General features: G+C 43.8%; 1 protein-coding gene across 1 annotated transcript in view; it reads left to right on the forward strand.

Moving 5' to 3' along the window:
• The window catches only part of reln (reelin), a 98,113-nt gene that overhangs the window by 72,973 nt on the left and 8,378 nt on the right, over positions 1-16,762 (forward strand). Inside the window, exons 23-58 of the mRNA XM_039615723.1 lie at positions 1,394-1,531; positions 1,659-1,845; positions 2,857-3,062; positions 3,167-3,338; positions 3,605-3,811; positions 4,010-4,245; positions 4,413-4,570; positions 4,675-4,882; positions 5,094-5,170; positions 5,600-5,758; positions 5,870-6,064; positions 6,948-7,221; positions 7,312-7,452; positions 7,556-7,733; positions 7,850-7,934; positions 8,028-8,210; positions 8,348-8,516; positions 8,652-8,757; positions 8,863-9,089; positions 9,274-9,497; positions 9,820-9,964; positions 10,280-10,538; positions 10,714-10,963; positions 11,052-11,220; positions 11,739-11,879; positions 12,067-12,244; positions 13,436-13,629; positions 13,741-13,991; positions 14,079-14,233; positions 14,332-14,546; positions 14,693-14,870; positions 14,975-15,150; positions 15,234-15,340; positions 15,433-15,675; positions 15,770-15,945; positions 16,034-16,107. Coding sequence (XP_039471657.1) covers positions 1,394-1,531; positions 1,659-1,845; positions 2,857-3,062; positions 3,167-3,338; positions 3,605-3,811; positions 4,010-4,245; positions 4,413-4,570; positions 4,675-4,882; positions 5,094-5,170; positions 5,600-5,758; positions 5,870-6,064; positions 6,948-7,221; positions 7,312-7,452; positions 7,556-7,733; positions 7,850-7,934; positions 8,028-8,210; positions 8,348-8,516; positions 8,652-8,757; positions 8,863-9,089; positions 9,274-9,497; positions 9,820-9,964; positions 10,280-10,538; positions 10,714-10,963; positions 11,052-11,220; positions 11,739-11,879; positions 12,067-12,244; positions 13,436-13,629; positions 13,741-13,991; positions 14,079-14,233; positions 14,332-14,546; positions 14,693-14,870; positions 14,975-15,150; positions 15,234-15,340; positions 15,433-15,675; positions 15,770-15,945; positions 16,034-16,107 — 6,441 coding nt within the window. The remainder of the gene's footprint in view (positions 1-1,393; positions 1,532-1,658; positions 1,846-2,856; positions 3,063-3,166; positions 3,339-3,604; positions 3,812-4,009; positions 4,246-4,412; positions 4,571-4,674; positions 4,883-5,093; positions 5,171-5,599; positions 5,759-5,869; positions 6,065-6,947; positions 7,222-7,311; positions 7,453-7,555; positions 7,734-7,849; positions 7,935-8,027; positions 8,211-8,347; positions 8,517-8,651; positions 8,758-8,862; positions 9,090-9,273; positions 9,498-9,819; positions 9,965-10,279; positions 10,539-10,713; positions 10,964-11,051; positions 11,221-11,738; positions 11,880-12,066; positions 12,245-13,435; positions 13,630-13,740; positions 13,992-14,078; positions 14,234-14,331; positions 14,547-14,692; positions 14,871-14,974; positions 15,151-15,233; positions 15,341-15,432; positions 15,676-15,769; positions 15,946-16,033; positions 16,108-16,762) is intronic.

The raw sequence follows: 16,762 nt of genomic DNA on the forward strand, positions 1-16,762 counted from the left end.
CAGTTCATTTTACAGCATTGCAAACAGAACACTTCTTCACGCCCTCAACATTAACACAAATCTGTTTTCTCAATTGTTTGTTGTAGCCACCAAAAATTGGCGTATGAGTCATTTTTATTTGGCATGCAGTCTACAAGAAAACAAAAGTTAGCATGGCTGTCCTTCTGCAGCTTAATTGCAGAGCTTTGCAGACATGAAGCGATTCTACAGGCATGATCAAGCTCTTTGTGTTTACTAATTATAGTGATGTAGCCGAAGCCTCAAAAGCTTGTGTTGTCAAGAGGGGTGTGCGCTTAAATACAGCCCGTTCCTAGCAGATAATTTTACCTGACGTGAGGTGGACAGTGTTGGCACACTTTTTCAGTCTGGTTCACTACTTTTGTCTGGTAAAAAATGAAATCATCCCAAACAAGTTATCTAATGATATGGGGGAGTTCTCAGTCATTTGCTTCAAACCAACATTTGCCGTACAGTACCAGTGTTAACTGTGTAAACTGGTGTGGTCTGACTAGTGTAATATGTACTATACAAAGACTGCAATTTCATTGCATTAGGCTTGCAAGACATATTTGATAAAGAACCCCTCGGTTTAATAAGAATTCAAACAAGTCCCATAGTGAATCAGTCACCCAGTGCCGAATAAGAGAAATAAATATATTGTTAAAGCCTTAGCTCACACATATATCAGCTCAAGTAATCACGTAAACCTTCCACACCGAGCGCTGTGACCTCCACCTCCATTTCATTCTGCTTCCCAGCTCCTAAATAAAGGTGGTCTAATCTCCTGCAGGGTGTGATGACAGGTCAAAGGGTCATGGCAGTAAATGATAATAAAACAGTCGTGGTCAGGTCAGAAAGATCATGAGGTGGTCTCAGTTGATTTGGGTCACTAACACATCAGACGAAGGAACCGCTCTGCTATATAATCCCCAATATAACTGCCTATCTGCGCTAGCTTCTGCTGCCACTCATCATTTCTGTACATACAGCATATAGTAAAACCCCCACCGAAACATTTGCCAACACACCGCACACATTCACATCCACAATTTACCTTCCAACATGGCTGTTGCCCTCTATGTGACATTACTGCAGAACACACACATAGACACATACACTGGAAAGTGCACATTTAAGTTAATCTTGACCTTGCAAAATAGATTAAATCTACAGTTGTCTGCCCCAAGAAGCAAACTGTGATTGACATGCTTTTTCAGACCATTTTATGCATTTTTTTAACAATCAGTGACCTTTCTAATCATTTTTGCTCGATCAGCCAGGTGCACAAATACCATATTTCCCTTTTTCCCTTCCATTTACATGCATTCTCTTTGGTATAAACAGTATAAACATTTTACAGCTATGAAACATTCAGGATGCTTTCTGTGTTCAGGTCCAGTGCAACACGGTTCCGCTGGATCCAGAGCTACTATGGAGAGCAGGATGAGTGGGCCCTGGATGACATCTACATTGGCCAGCAGTGTCCTAACATGTGTCATGGGCATGGCTGGTGTGACCATGGCCATTGCAGGTCAGACGTGCGATAAACTGACTACATTTTTCATACCTCTCAGTAACACCATTCCACTGGTGTTTTGTTAAAATCTGTATTAAAGTTCGAATGAATAAAAAAGTTCAAGCACTCACTTCTCTTACAGGTGTGATGATGGATTCTCTGGAGCAGACTGCCAGCCCTCCTCCCCACTCTCCTCTAGCGTACTTTCTGACTTTGAGTCCCAGGATGCACTGCTCGCCACATGGCAAGAGGTGATAGGTGGAGAGGTGGTTACGCCTGACATGGGCTGTGGTGTGGTTTCATCTGGATCATCCTTGTACTTCAGCAAGGTAGAAATACATTAAAATGAACTTGGGGGGGGGGGGGGTATTGTGTTTGTTAGGTGTTGCATCCAGCAAGTAAAATTAAAACAGTAGAACAAACATTGTCAAAAAAAACTTCCTAACACTGCAAGAATGCAGCTTTTAATTTCTTCATTTTAGCGCTCATTAGAAAGAAATCTGAGACACATTCTGTTATTGTCTTGTGTATTTAATCTAGATCTAAATCTAGATCCAGATTAAAAGTGTAGTTAATTTGTAGTTATTAAAATAATCACTTCATAGATGTGTGTAAAACTTGGCATACGCTATCCATTTCCTGATTACTTTCTAGTGTTTGCTGCCAAAAATTGCTACCCTTTGAACTCTGATTACCTCTGCTCTGCTCGAAAATATTTTTTATTAAATTATTCAATAGCTCTGAGAAGTATTGCACATGCTTTTGATTTGATTGGACAGAGGAGATTCACAATTTCCAGGCAGCTGCACATCGCTTGTGTCACATATTGCGGCAGCCAAAAATTAGTATCCACAGCTGGAACGCTGCTTTAGCAAACAACTTCTCCTCATTCCAAGTTTGCTTACGAAGAAAATGGCAACAGATTTCCCATCTTCAACATATAATTATATTTTGATTACCGGATCACAACTGGCCACAGATACCATGTGTGGGACATATCTGATCCATCTATTCGTTTTCTTAACCACTTTTCCTGTTCAGGGCAGGAGGCGTGGCCTATCTCAGCTGTCATGGAAAGGCAGGGGTACACCTTGAAAGGGTTGCCAGTCTTTTGAAGGGCTGAAACAGAGAGACACACAACCATTTACACTCACTTTCACACTTAGAGCGAATTTAAAGTAATCAGTTCACTTAATAAGCATGTCTCTGGACTGTGGGAGCAAGCTGGAGTACCCGGGAGTACCCACCCTTGTTTTAAAATTATGTCAGACTGTAAAGTGTGTTTCTAGCTGATCTTCCCACACTTAATTTGTATTCATTTATTTGTATGTTCCTCTCAGGCTGGGCTTAGGCAGCTTGTGAGCTGGGACCTGGACACTGAATGGGCAGAGTTTGTCCAGTTCTACCTGCGGGTGGGTGGAGACTGGGCGGAGTGTAACCAGGCAGACAGCAGGGAGGAAGGAGTTCTCCTGCAGTACAGCAATGATGGAGGCATCAGCTGGGGCCTCATTGCTGAGATGTACTTTACTGACTTCACCAAGCCTCGGTGAGAAACCTGCAGAGGAAGAAAGGAGGACAGAGCTCATGAAGTGTTTGTTGCATGTCTTATAGGAGAAGAAACATTTATAACCTGTCTCCCCTCTTTTGCAGCTTTGTGCATTACGAGCTTCCCTTGGCCTCTAAAACCCCCTCCACAAGGTTTCGTTGGTGGCAGCCTCTTCACTCGGGGGAAGGCTATGACCAGTGGGCAATCGATGATGTCATAATTTTGTCAGAGAGGGAGAAACACATCATCCCTATGGCTAATCCTACTCTGCCGCAGGTCAGGAATCATCTTAAGGAGTTATTCTAGTAACTTGTAATTTGTGCTGTGAACTTGTATAGCAGCTATGGCTTATTCTTAAAATGGGAATTTTATTTGGTGTACTAGAACATGTCAGCCATGCTGACATAGAACAGTTATGAGCTCTTAAAAATCTAAAAAAAAAAAAAGACTTCCATTTATCTTTTTATAAATCCTTTTTCCTGCAAAAAAAAAAATATTAGCACAAAACAGAAAAATAACTCTGGTATCTTCTGTTTCTGAAGAACTTCTACGAGAAACCAGCATTCGACTACCCCCTGAACCAGATGAGTGTCTGGCTGATGCTGGGTAATGAAGGCATGGAGAGAGAAAACAACAACAGCTTCTGTGCCCCAACTCCCTCTGCTATGGTGTTCGGGCGCTCTGATGGGGACAGGGTGGCTGTCACCAGGGACCTGGCTCTGCGCCCCGGCTACACCCTCCAGTTTAAAGTAGGTGGAAACTACAGAAATTAAAAATGTAAAAGTTGGATGACATTAAGAAAGACATTTCAGGACACAGTGGTGGGTTGCAAAGTGGCTTGTGGCGAAGTACCCACTGCAGGAATGTTAAACCAACTTAAAGCAAATGTGAGATTTCCTAAGATGTGCAATTTTTCCCCTTTACTCCATCCACCTTCCCCATGCCAGCTAAACATCGGCTGTGAATCAGAGTTCAGTGCTTCTGCACCAGTTCTGCTGCAGTACTCCCATGATGCTGGTCGCACCTGGGCCCTGGTGAGAGAGGGCTGTTACCCAGGCACCCCAGGGGCTGGGGTCTGTGAGGGCAGCGGTCGTGAGCTGAGAGAACCAACTGTCTACAACACTGGAGATTATGAACAGTGGACCAGGGTCACTGTGGTTATACCACGTAATGTTGCAGCCAGGTAACTATGGTAACAGGCATGTAATTTGAAATGCAAGGCTGTACTACTGGGGGTTTTTTGTTTTTTTTTAAGGGGGGGGGGATTTCTTTTTACATATTTGTTGACTGAAAATATTTGAGAATATTGAAAACTCCAATTAAAATGGCTTCACCTGCCTAATTTTCTAGTAAAACGAGGTTCCGGTGGTTCCAGGAGAGTAGTGTGTACAGAGATGCTCCACCCTTTGCTCTGGATGGGGTCTACATCTCTGAGCCCTGTCCAAACCACTGTGGAGGACAAGGTGATTGCATCTCTGGAGTCTGCTTCTGTGATATGGGATACACAGGTAAGGTAGAATTACAGAAAGGAAATTAAAAGAAAGGAAAAACAAAGGAATTTGGGGGAGTTTTTCTGTTTATTTAAACTTTATTGTCTTCATATTTTTCATAGTGGAGCAGGATAGTTGTGTCCCGTCTGTGGCCAGTCCCACAGAGCTCACTGAGGGCTTTGAGGGGAAACTGAGCCCACTTTGGCAGAGTCTCAGCGGGGGACACATCGGAGGAGGCTGTGGCATCATTGGTGAGGGCAAGGCCCTTTACTTTAACAGTCCTGGAAGGAGAGAAGCACGCACAGTTCCTCTAGACACCACCAACACACGGTGAGAGGAAAACTACAAATCCCTTTAACCCTTTATCACCCAAGAATCAAACAGGCCGCCTGGACTAATTTTCTAATTTTGGCTGTAAAATTACAAAATAATTCTCATCTTTCAGGGCCGATGGTTGGAAAGAGAAGCTAAACACTCAAGACTGTTTAATGTGTAAAAATGTTGGAATATGAAATTCACTTTTATTGATCTTTGCATACAGGTTGGTTCAATTCTACATCCGAATTGGCAGCAAGAGTTTAGGACCCACTTGCACCAGGCCTCGCTCCCGCAATGAAGGTAATTTTCAATCCACAGAAGCCATGTGTCAGTGCTTCATGTGTTGTGTTGAGGCCCTCTGCTGGATCCACGTGGCTTGTCCTTAACAGTGCAGTCTGTAGAGAGAGCAACTCCACATCTGCTCTGATCACTTTACCACCGGCCTGTCTCCATCTGTTCCTTCTTGCTCAGTCTTTGATCAGCCTTGTGATCCAACCAGAGCTGTGCAGCTACAGATCTCATCTGTGCTACCTGTTCTGTCCATCAGCCAGCACACTGTGCATTTTTAGCCTGCAGCATTGCCAAAGGTTCAGTTTGTTCATTTCTGCTGTGTCAGATCCAACACTGCCAGCCTCCTAAACAGTTTGTCTGTTATCCTCAGGGCTGCCATTACATTATTTTGTGTTTCATTCATTTAAAAGGATCCATTCACTTTCTTGTGTGCTTTAGGTGTTATTGTCCAGTTTTCCACCAACAATGGCGTCCAGTGGCAGTTCCTGAGGGAACTGGATTTTAGTTCCTTCTTGGAGCCCCAGGTGGTGACCATCGAGCTGCCACCTCCAGCAAAGACCTCCTATACAGTGTTCCGGTGGTGGCAGCCACAGCAAGGTTAGTGTGCTGACTCAGGAAAACGCAGCACAAAACTGCCATATTATTAGAGAAGAAATTTTGATTGGTTGATTTCTTTTTCATTTTCATTTTTTGTCCCCTTTGTTGTAGGGAAACACTCTGCCCAGTGGGCTCTGGATGATGTTCTGATTGGTATGAACGACAGCTCTAGGACAGGTTTTCACGACAAGTTCGACGGCACAACCCCGCTGAGGCACAACTGGTACCGCATTCAGGGTGGGGAGGTGACCGTGGACTGTTTGTCTTTGGACACGGCTCTTACCTTCAACTCTGAGGCCATTGACAGTGAGTCACTCAATCGTAGTGCCGGTCCTAAGCACATACACACATTTAGTCGGAGATACACTGTTATGATTGCAGAGTTGTTGTTTTAATTGGAAGACTGGGTAAGAAACTGTATGCATGCTAAAAGGAGACTTAAGCAGCTGCTACACCAACTTTGTCAAGAGCTCCCTGAGTAAAACGCTACAAACACTTTGAAGCTGCTGTGTTTGTAGTGTGAATATTTCGAAGTGCGTGAATGCAAAGCAAAAGAGCTGCACTACTCAGTTGCACAAGAAGAAATGGAAAGGCGTTGAAATATTAAACAACTGGAACGCGTATAGTACACATTGTGATTATGATTAAGCTCATCCAGTATTGTGGACTTACTGAACATTCCTACTCACAAGTGCCTCAAACAAGCCACACAAGTAGCAGTGCAGGGACATCACATCATATTTTATACACAACAGACTGAAATTGAATCACCCATTTACTGTGGCGCCATGGGTCCTGCATTATTAATGAGAGCAAACCTGATTGAACATCCTGCCTATTATTTATGCTTGCACCATGCTGTGAGCGGATTTACACGTAGCGGATTTACAAATAGTACATTACAACTGGGCCATTCATTACACGGCCACAGCAAGAGCAATTTGGCAACGCATCTATAAACATAAAGCTCCTGTGTGCCTGTGCGAAAACACGAAACACTGATTGTCAAGCTCTTTTCTCAAAACATGAACACATTTCAACATTTACCTATTGGAATTTTTACATAAGAAGTCTTTATAAAGTATGATATCCAAATATAATTCACAACATTTTGACATTTACAGACACTGAAAAAAATTAGTATAAGGAACTGGATACATGTTACGTTGTTCTTATACTATGCTTACAGAGAAACCCAGATATGCAGAAAGCTGGGACTTTGAGGTCACAGGCTCTTCATTCCTGCAGTTTGAGCTGAGCATGGGCTGCAGTAAGTCCACCTCCTTTTCCCACGGTGTGCGACTGGAGTACTCCACAGACTGTGGTCGCCACTGGTCTCTCATCACACCAGAGTGTGTGCCCCCAGCCATCGGCTGTGCTGGATATACTCAGAGTTCCATCTATACATCAACGCAGTACAAACACTGGAGGAGGATCACCGTCTACCTGCCTAGTGCAGCTAAGTATGTGTTTTTATGTTCTAAAACACAGTAGAGAGAATTGCTGTATTTTTCTTGAGCTACTCTTCTGAGCTACAAACTCTTGGATCTCAGTTCCCCTAGAACTCGCTTCCGCTGGATTCAGACCCATTTCACCCCCGGAGCAGAAGGATGGGCTCTAGATAATGTGCTACTTGCTCCTGGCTGCCCCTGGATGTGCTCTGGACATGGTCTTTGTGACAACGGACACTGTGTGTATGTAAAAGATTGCTTTTCTACACAGTTCATTCATTTAAAGTCACTCTTTTTACATAGATGTAAATCCTTCTTAACTTTGTTTTCTTCGGTGCTCACACAGGTGTGATAAGGGTTATGGGGGGGCGCACTGTGTGCCTTTGGCCCCACTGCCATCTGTGCTAAAAGAGGACTTTAATGAGAACTTGCAACAGGAAACCTGGCCTGAAGTTTATGGAGCCGAGAGGGGAACTCTGAGCGGAGAGCCTCTTAAGTCTGGCACCGCTCTTATTTTCAAAGGGGTAGGCATCCTAAACACCACGCAGAGAAGAGGCAGCTGAATCAAACAGATACAGCTTGAACTCTTCAGATCACTGACATTTCCGAACTGACCAACAACAAACTTGTTTGTTTGCAGGATGGTCTGCGAATGATTGTGTCGCGGGATCTTGACTGCACGAGTACTCTCTATATCCAGTTTTCCTTCAAATTCATCACTAAAGGTACTGCAAAACTCACTTTTTATAGCTACATTTTTGTAAACAACACATTAAAGTCATACGAGTATAACAGTACATCCTTTTGGGTCTCTCTAGGTGTGCCAGAGCGCTCACACTCAGTGCTGCTGCAGTACTCTGTGAATGGAGGAATCAGCTGGCTGCTTTTAGATGAGTTTTACTTCCCAGCTTCAACTGACACTCTCTTCCTCCACCTGCCACTGCCAGCCAGCGCTCAGACCAACGCCACTCGGTTCAGACTCTGGCAACCCTACAACAGCGGTGAGTATGAAACCACCACTTTCATGCTTAGATTTCTCTCATCCATATTACAACTATTGTTCTCACATTTGCTTTCCCACTCAGAAAGTCAAATTTTCAGAGTGAGTGCTTAATCTCCACAATATTATCCCCTTTAGGCAAGAAGGAGGAGGTGTGGGTGATAGATGATCTCATCATTGATGGCAGCTCGTTGCACAACCCCCCAGTGGTGATAGACAGTTTTGAGGAAGGCCCCAATGAGTCCAACTGGCTGTTCTCTCCAGGGGGAAACACTGGTCTCTACTGCCCCTACCAGAAGACTGGCCTGTAAGAACTTGTTGACAGTGACAGTGTCATTCATGACTGTGTTTGGGTTTTTGCTTCGTCTGTGCTTTCATTGATGATGAAACATGCAAAATATAATTTTACCCTAAATTAACTTTGTGTGTGTGATTGATGCAGGGAGGAGGATGAGTCAGCTATGGTGTTTGTCTCCAGTGAGCTTGGAGAGCACTCTATTACCACCAGGGATATTGATGTAAATGAGAACACCATCATCCAGTTTGAGGTACACTGACTTTTTGATCAAAGCAACGGCTGTAAATCTTACAGTAAAAACAAATAAATCCTGGCTTGTCATCCTCACTCATGTTGTTTGTATGTGTCTCTCCAGATTAATGTGGGCTGCACAGCTGAAAGCTCCTCTGCTTACCCCGTGCGTCTTGAGTTCTCACGGGACTTTGGTGCCACGTGGCACCTCTTGGTTCCACTGTGTGCAGGCGGACCACAGCCCTCCTCGCTTTGCTCCACAGAGCTTCACCCTGCCAGTATCTATTTCCCTGGCACTACTCAGGGCTGGAGAAGGGAGGTCATTCAGTTTGGCAAACTCCGCCTCTGTGGGTAAGGACTATAACGGTTGAAATACATTACAAATTTAACAAATTTGACTATACGTACATAACAAATACATACATAACAAATTTGAATATACGTATACCGTTCCTTAATGAGTTTCTTGCAGCATGCAGTCTGTTTGTCTGTCTCTCTGCCTCATTAATCCTTAGTTTTCTTTTTTATTTCATAGCTCAGTGAGGTTCCGTTGGTATCAAGGTTTCTTCTCAACTGGTTCTTCTCCTCCAACATGGGCCCTAGACAACATCTACATTGGCCCACAGTGTCAGGACATGTGTAATGGTCATGGAGCCTGTGTGGGTGGTAGTCACTGCGTATGTGACACTGGCTACTCTGGACCTGACTGCTCTGTGCCTGACACCCCAAATCCTGACTTCCTTAAAGAGGACTTTGAAGGTACAACAACATATAGAAGCATATTAAATCTTACATTTAAATTTAGATTCTAATTACGGATCCGAGTCATCAGAAGTCAAGTTTATACTTTTATGGCTGCTTGAAATCACCTTCTGTCACCATGTGAAATAGCATGTGAGCATTTTGGCTGTTATTTCACTCACTGTAGTGAAAATTAGTTAATTCCAGAACATTTTAAGGCATTATTTTTCCACTTTTTTACTCTTGTTATGTTAATTATGTTTCATGCATTCATGTATTGTTTGCAAAAAAGTTTTGTATGTTTGTAAATTCTACACACTTTCCACTTCCTCTTTTGTAGGGGGAGCCGCTGAGCACTTCAGACTCCTGAGCGGTGGAAAACCATCCAGGAAGTGTGGCATCATGTCAAGTGGGAACCACCTGTTCTTCAGTGAGGATGGCCTACGCATGTTGGTCACCAATGACATGGACCTGTCAAATGCCAGGTATACCTACATCTGAATGCAATAAACATTTGTGTTTTTTTCCCCAAATAACTGATCAGTTGCATCAGTTATTTGATGAGTGGGTGATTAATTTTTCTAATGACTTACATGATGAACTGGGACTGTTGTGGAGGGCCCCACCAACAGGCTGAACTCAATTTTTTTCATTATTAATTTTATGTCCTTATAAGGTTATTGGGGCAGCCCTCCACAACAGTCCCAGTTCATCATGTAAGTCCTTAGGAAAATGAATCACCCTCTCCTGCATTCCTTGAATCTCGCTAATTCCCATATGTTGATTGTTGGGCTCTTCAGGTTTGTTCAGTTCTTCCTACGCCTCGGTTGTGGTAAAGCACCACCGGACCCCCGTTCTCAGCCGGTCCTGCTGCAGTTCTCTGTGGATGGAGGTCTGACCTGGGGACTCCTGCAGGAATTCCTCTTTAGCAACAGCAGTAATCAGGCTCGTCTGGTGGCCCTGGAGATCCCACTGCGAGCCCGCACCACGTCCACTCGCCTCCGGTGGTGGCAACCTTCTGAAAATGGACACTTTTACAGCCCATGGGTCATTGATCAGGTACATTGATAATCATCCAAACAGCCATTCATCAAGTGTTTCAATCATTTATAATTAAATACTGGTTTGAAAAAAGATTATTATCTATCTAAACTATCCTAAAACTTTTAATTTACTTTTTATTCCTTCCTTGTTTGCATTGACCAAGGAAACATTTGCTTTTTTTAATCCATAGGTGGTGGTAGGTGGCAGCGCCAGTGGCTGGGGACCACTAGAAGATGATTTCTCCTCAATCGATGGACGTTCATGGCTCCTCCACCCAGGAGGGACCCGAATGCCTGTTTGTGGCTCAGACGGACCCGCTTTTGCTTTTATTGAGAAGTCCAACACACGCTATGCCGTCACCACTGACATCAGTCTGGGTCAAGATGCATTCATCCAATTTGACTTTTCTGCCTCCTGCTCTGTCACAAACTCCTGCTACTGTAAGTATTATTAATAAAGCCATTATTGGTACAGTATTAAAAGAAAATAAGTGGAGTAAAGAAATTAACCTCTTTGGTTTCTCTGCAGCTGTAGAGTTAGAATATTCCCTGGATCTTGGTTTGACCTGGCAGCCTGTGGTCAGAGACTGCCTGCCCACAAGCCCCGACTGCTCTTCGTACACTCTGCAGCGACTTCTGGTTTCTGATATCTATAACAAGTGGGGTCGTGTCACCCTGCCTATCCCGTCATATGCCAGGTCAGCGCAGGCTGGTTCTTTTATTCAGAAACAGGAACAAATGTATCATCATAACTCTACAATATTCTCTTGTGTTTGAGGGGAAAAAGAAGTGGCTGTACTGTAACAGTTACAGTATGATCTAATTCAGATGAGTCGCATTTGAAATAACAGCTGAAAAAGATAGTTCCAGTTTATATGTGCCAACTCATCACTCCCAACAGACATAATATGCAGAGTAATTGGGGTTTGATAATCAAACATCGCCTCCATGGGTGGATGCAGTTAAAGCAGCAGGGAACAATGGAGCAGCAGCACCGACATGACAGAAGGAGAGAAGAGAAAATGTGCAGGTTAAATAGACTGCCAAAGTAGGAAGTTGTTTTTGGTATATTACATTACAGGACAGTGAGATGCGTTACAGAGTGTGTCTGGTACACCCTGAGTTGTCTGCTTGAACTAGCTTGCATACTTTGCTCCAGTATGATTTATTCTTTTTTTAAATGATGTGTATCTCCGACTTTAATTTATATTGTTAGGTCTCCAGCCACAAGGTTCCGATGGTACCAGCAGGCTCCCTTTGACAAGCAGCAGACCTGGGCTCTGGACAACCTCTACATCGGAGATGGCTGCCCAGATATGTGCTCTGGACATGGACGCTGCCAACAGAGCTCCTGCGTGTAAGTGCCAGCAGCACAATAAGTGTTCTGCTTAAAATTGCCTAAATTTGTATATAGAATAATATTTGGGCTGCTTTTATTTACTCACAGTTGTAAAAAAGGTGTTTTTGTTGCGATGTTTAACTCATCAAGTTCACTATACTTTGAAGGCTAGCTTGTATTAGTATCTGCTGATCTGTGTCTGCAGATGTGACCCCGAGTGGGGTGGAGAATACTGCGATGAGCCCGTGGTCCCTCTGCCCTCCCAGCTGAAGGACAGCTTCAGTCGAGCTCCCTCGCTCAGTCACTGGCACGTACTCACTGGTGGGAAACTCAGCACTGTGTGTGGAGCTGTGGCTTCTGGAGCTGCTCTGCACTTCAGTGGGGTAAGACTACAAAGCACCTTTGTTGTTCGAGTCTCCGTTTTCCTCATTTTATGATATAAAAACCATTAAACAATAGGACACAAGCAACAAATGTCTGTAACTCTTAGCTGTAAACCATTACCTGCAATAGCTTCTTTTTTTTTCTTTTTTTTTACCTGATGAAAAATTTCAAGTGGCTCCACAAGTGTTGTGGGTTCACACACATTCACCAAACAAGTGAAGGCTTCAAGCCCAGGAGGTGATACAGATCCTTTGGGGATTGTGTTAGGAAACATATAATATGCAGAGCTACCCACTGTGGTGACCCCTCATGAATAAGTGAGCTGAAAGCAGCTATACTACAGGGGGCAGTGCACACAGGGGTGAACACAAGTAAATGTTCTCATTTGTGCAGATTGAAATTGTTAATCTTAGACAGACATGTCTCTTTCTGCACATTTTTTTCCTGTTTTGGTAATTCTCTGATTGTCTTTTTCTCCACTGGGTCATATCTTCATCTGAACTTTATCTGAACAGATTTTAAAGGTTAAGAAAAACAGTGCATAGAGGTGGCAAAAAAATCCAACAAAGCATCAAAAACAAAGGAGAAACAGGGAACCATCAGAATAAAAAGAAGGGGATAATACAGGGACTGCGGGAGGAGATGAGATGACAACTGACAGAGACTGAAGAAGACAAATAGACTAAATTGATACAGGTTTAGAAGGGTAGGAAAGGACTGGTGGACCGAATCAGACACAAACAATGGAAAAGGAAGAATTAGACACACAATGGAGTAAAATAAAAATCTAAAACATGACAAAGACTGTGGCAGACTTTGCAGATGCAGTGCAGCAAACAGATGATTGAAAAAGAAAACCAGAAAGTAACTAGCTGTCAGCCTTTACGAGCAGCTGAAGCTTTCCCTAGACATTTAGAGAGGTCTTGTAAGTGAATATTTATTGGAAGGCTGATGTTAATCTGGGAGGAACACGGCCAGAGAAAAATCATGAGAGCAGCTGTTTACATCTAACATTAGGATCTATGATGATTATTTACACCTCGTTATACTGCTTTTGTTATGTTCTGTAATTAAACAACAGATCGTGATTGATTGCACGCTGATTTTTTGATATTTATTTAAAAACGTCATCCGTTTAGAAACATGATTCCAAATATCCAAATGGCTCAAATTTCTTTATGTGTGCACAGAGCTGCAGCCGTCAGCTGGTAACAGTGGACCTGAACCTGACCAACGCCGAGTTCATCCAGTTCTATTTCATGTACGGCTGCATGGTCCCGCCGAGTAACCGCAACCAGGGCGTCCTGTTGGAGTACAGTTTGAATGGGGGCATCAACTGGCATCTGCTGACGGAAATCTTTTATGATCTGTACACCAAACCTGGGTATGGGTTGTTTTTTGTTTTTTTTACCTGCCTCCAATGGACATACCTGCTTGCACACAGCTGGAGAGAAACGGGATACGTGTGAATGTCTTTATCTTATCATCTGTTCAGGTTTGTGAATGTGCTGCTGCCCCCTGCTGCCCGTCAGGAAGGAGTACGTGTGCGCTGGTGGCAGCCTCAGCATGACGGAGCAGACCACAGCGATTGGGCTCTAGATAACGTCCTCATCGCTGGCTCTGACCCGCGGGCACAGATCTCTGATACATTTGGAGGGGTGGCCTTGCCTAACCATGAGAGGGCTCCTGCTGATGGGACTTTAGGAAGGATAGGTCAGCTGAGCGAGCAGGAAGAAACGCCAATAGGTATTGTTCAGTCAATCACTGCGTTTTTAATTTTTTTCTTCTTAGCAGCAACTTATGTTTTCTTCTCTTAACGTTCTTTGTTTTCAGTGAGCGATCATTGGTTGTTCTCAGAGGACTGCTCGGTGCAGCGCTTCTGTGGCTCTCCTGACGGGGTCATGGTGTGCGGAAATGCCGACGGTAGAGAGGTGTATGCTGTCACTCATGATATTGTTCCAGATAAGGGCTGGGTAATGCAGTTCAAGGTAACCACTGATTCTAAAGTAACCTGTCAAAACATTTGTTTGTTTTTTGCTCTACACCTTTTTAATCACTGTTTGTTAATGTCTGTGTTTTCATTCAGATCGCTGTTGGCTGCAGTTTGCCAGAGCGTCACGCAGATCGGCAAGTTCACATTCAGTATTCAGTAGACTTTGGAGTGACCTGGAAGTACCTGGTCCCTCAGTGCCTGCCTGCTGACCCCCGCTGTGGTGGTCAGGTCTCCCAGCCGTCAGTCTTCTTCCCCGCTAACGGCTGGAAGAGGGTAGTCTACCCTCTGCCTGAAAGTCTGGCTGACACGTAAGTCACTTCACATCAACAATGCCACCGGAGCTGCTACATGTTTAACTGCAGCACCATCACATACAGTTATGAATAAGTTACATTACTGTTGCTGAAAATTGTATGCATGTTACTCAACGAATCTATCTTGTCTTTTTCTTAAGTGCGGTGCGGTTCCGCTTTTACCAGCAGCACTCAGACATTCAGTGGGGTGTGGAGAACTTTTACATCGGGCCAGCGTGCGACGGTCACTGTGGGGGGCACGGAGACTGTCTGGATCAGCGCTGTCTCTGTGATCCAGGATTCACTGGACCAAACTGCTACGCTAGCACTGCTCTTAAGGTAGCTTTGATACATATTTTTTTCCTCCTGGGAAAGACAGACTAGAAAAAAAGAAGCAGGTCGTGATTTAAATACATGCGCATTTGTGTGTGTTTACCCTGTAGGCTACTCTAAAGGAGCGTTTTGACTGGGAAGGGGCAACAGGTCCTCAGTGGCAGGTGCTGGAGGGTGGTAAGCCCTGTACGGACTGTGGTGTGTTGGTAGAGGGGACAGCCCTGTATTTCGGTGGGGCTGATGCCAGACAGGCTGTCACTGTTGATCTGGATCTACGGGGAGCCAAGTCAGTATTTAACTTCTTTCAATGACAGCTTTAAGTTACAAGAAGAACAGGTTTATTGTTAAATCCGTGTTTATTTTTTGCAGGTTTGTGGAATACTGGGCGAGGATTGGAAGTGAAGATAACATGACCATGTGCCACCGTCCAACTTGTCGTAAAGAGGGAGTGCTGCTGGATTACTCAGCTGATGGAGGTGGAGTCACTGTGTGTTTTTTCCTTTTTTTGTTCCTCTTCTATCTGTTTTTGGTCTTTAAATGTCTCATTCTGCCTTTAATTCTTCTTCAGGTGTGTCCTGGACGCTGCTGCATGAGATGGACTATCTGAAGTATGTGTCGGTGAGAAGAGACTACATCGTGCTGCCCGAAGGAGCTCTAACCAATGCTACTCGCCTGCGCTGGTGGCAGCCTTTTACCATTTCCTCTGGCCTCGCCACCCCGAGCCTGGAAAGAGCTCAGTGGGCCATAGATAACATATTAGTGGGAGGGTCGGACATCAACCCATCCACCCTGCTCGACACGTTTGACGACGGTGAGTTTGTATGATTTTATGCGATTAGGCGCTAATATGGCATGACCAATGAGTAAATATGATGGAAACCACCTGTTTCTTTGCCCTTCGCTAGAGGGTGTTTCCCACGAGGAAAGCTGGAGCTTTTACCCTAATGCCGTTCGTACAGCCGGCTTCTGTGGAAATCCCTCTTTTCACCTGTACTGGCCCAACAAGAACCAAGATAAGACACACAACATCCTGGCCACTCGAGAGCTCATTGTGCAGCCTGGATATATTTTACAGTTCAAGGTACAGAACTGAAAGATTACTGTAATGTCGGTCTTTTATCTTACGTCTTTTAGTCTTAGTTGGTGTCTTATACCTCTTGCTGTTGTAGATTGTTGTTGGTTGTGAGGCAGACACCTGTGAAGACCATCATTCTGTCCTGCTGCAGTACAGGAAGGATGCAAGGTAAGAATATCACAGCCTGATGCTAGTAATTAAATGTGTCCCATTTCCTGCTAGCTCTGGTATCTAGTTGGGTTGGGACTCCGCAGACACCCCACCATACAATATTATCATAATACTTCACTCACAATACAATTTTATTCTGATTTCTAACATTATGCCATCTGCCGAGTATTGCAATAACAAATATTGTGATTTGTCACCTTTTTTCAACTTCAAATTATGCCCACTAAGTTAAACTTTATAATGCCAGTGATGCTTTGAACTCATGTCCATTTTGTTTATGTTTAAATATTTAAATATTTCCACCCAAAAAACAAATCAAGAGTTAAGAAACACATATTTATTTGATTTATTTGTAATTCATGTTAGTGGATATAAGCGGGTTGCTTCTTTTTTTCCCTTGTTTCTGGGAAATGCTGCTTGTTTTGATATGATCAGACAGAAATCGGATGAGACGAGTTGTGCTCATTGACAAAAACTCATTCAAACTGACGTCAACATGTCTGCATTCATAAATTAGACACCAATTATTTGTAGACCTTGGACAATCTCTCTGAGAGTGACTGCAGTCAGTCCAAGTCAAACTGTGACTGTCTGCAGAAAGGTTGCCTCCTTTCAGGCAACTTCTAACTTAAACTTCTGCAATCAAAACTGG

Source organism: Oreochromis aureus, linkage group 7 (genome assembly GCF_013358895.1).
Source record: "Oreochromis aureus strain Israel breed Guangdong linkage group 7, ZZ_aureus, whole genome shotgun sequence".
In the NCBI taxonomy this organism is placed as follows: domain Eukaryota; kingdom Metazoa; phylum Chordata; class Actinopteri; order Cichliformes; family Cichlidae; genus Oreochromis; species Oreochromis aureus.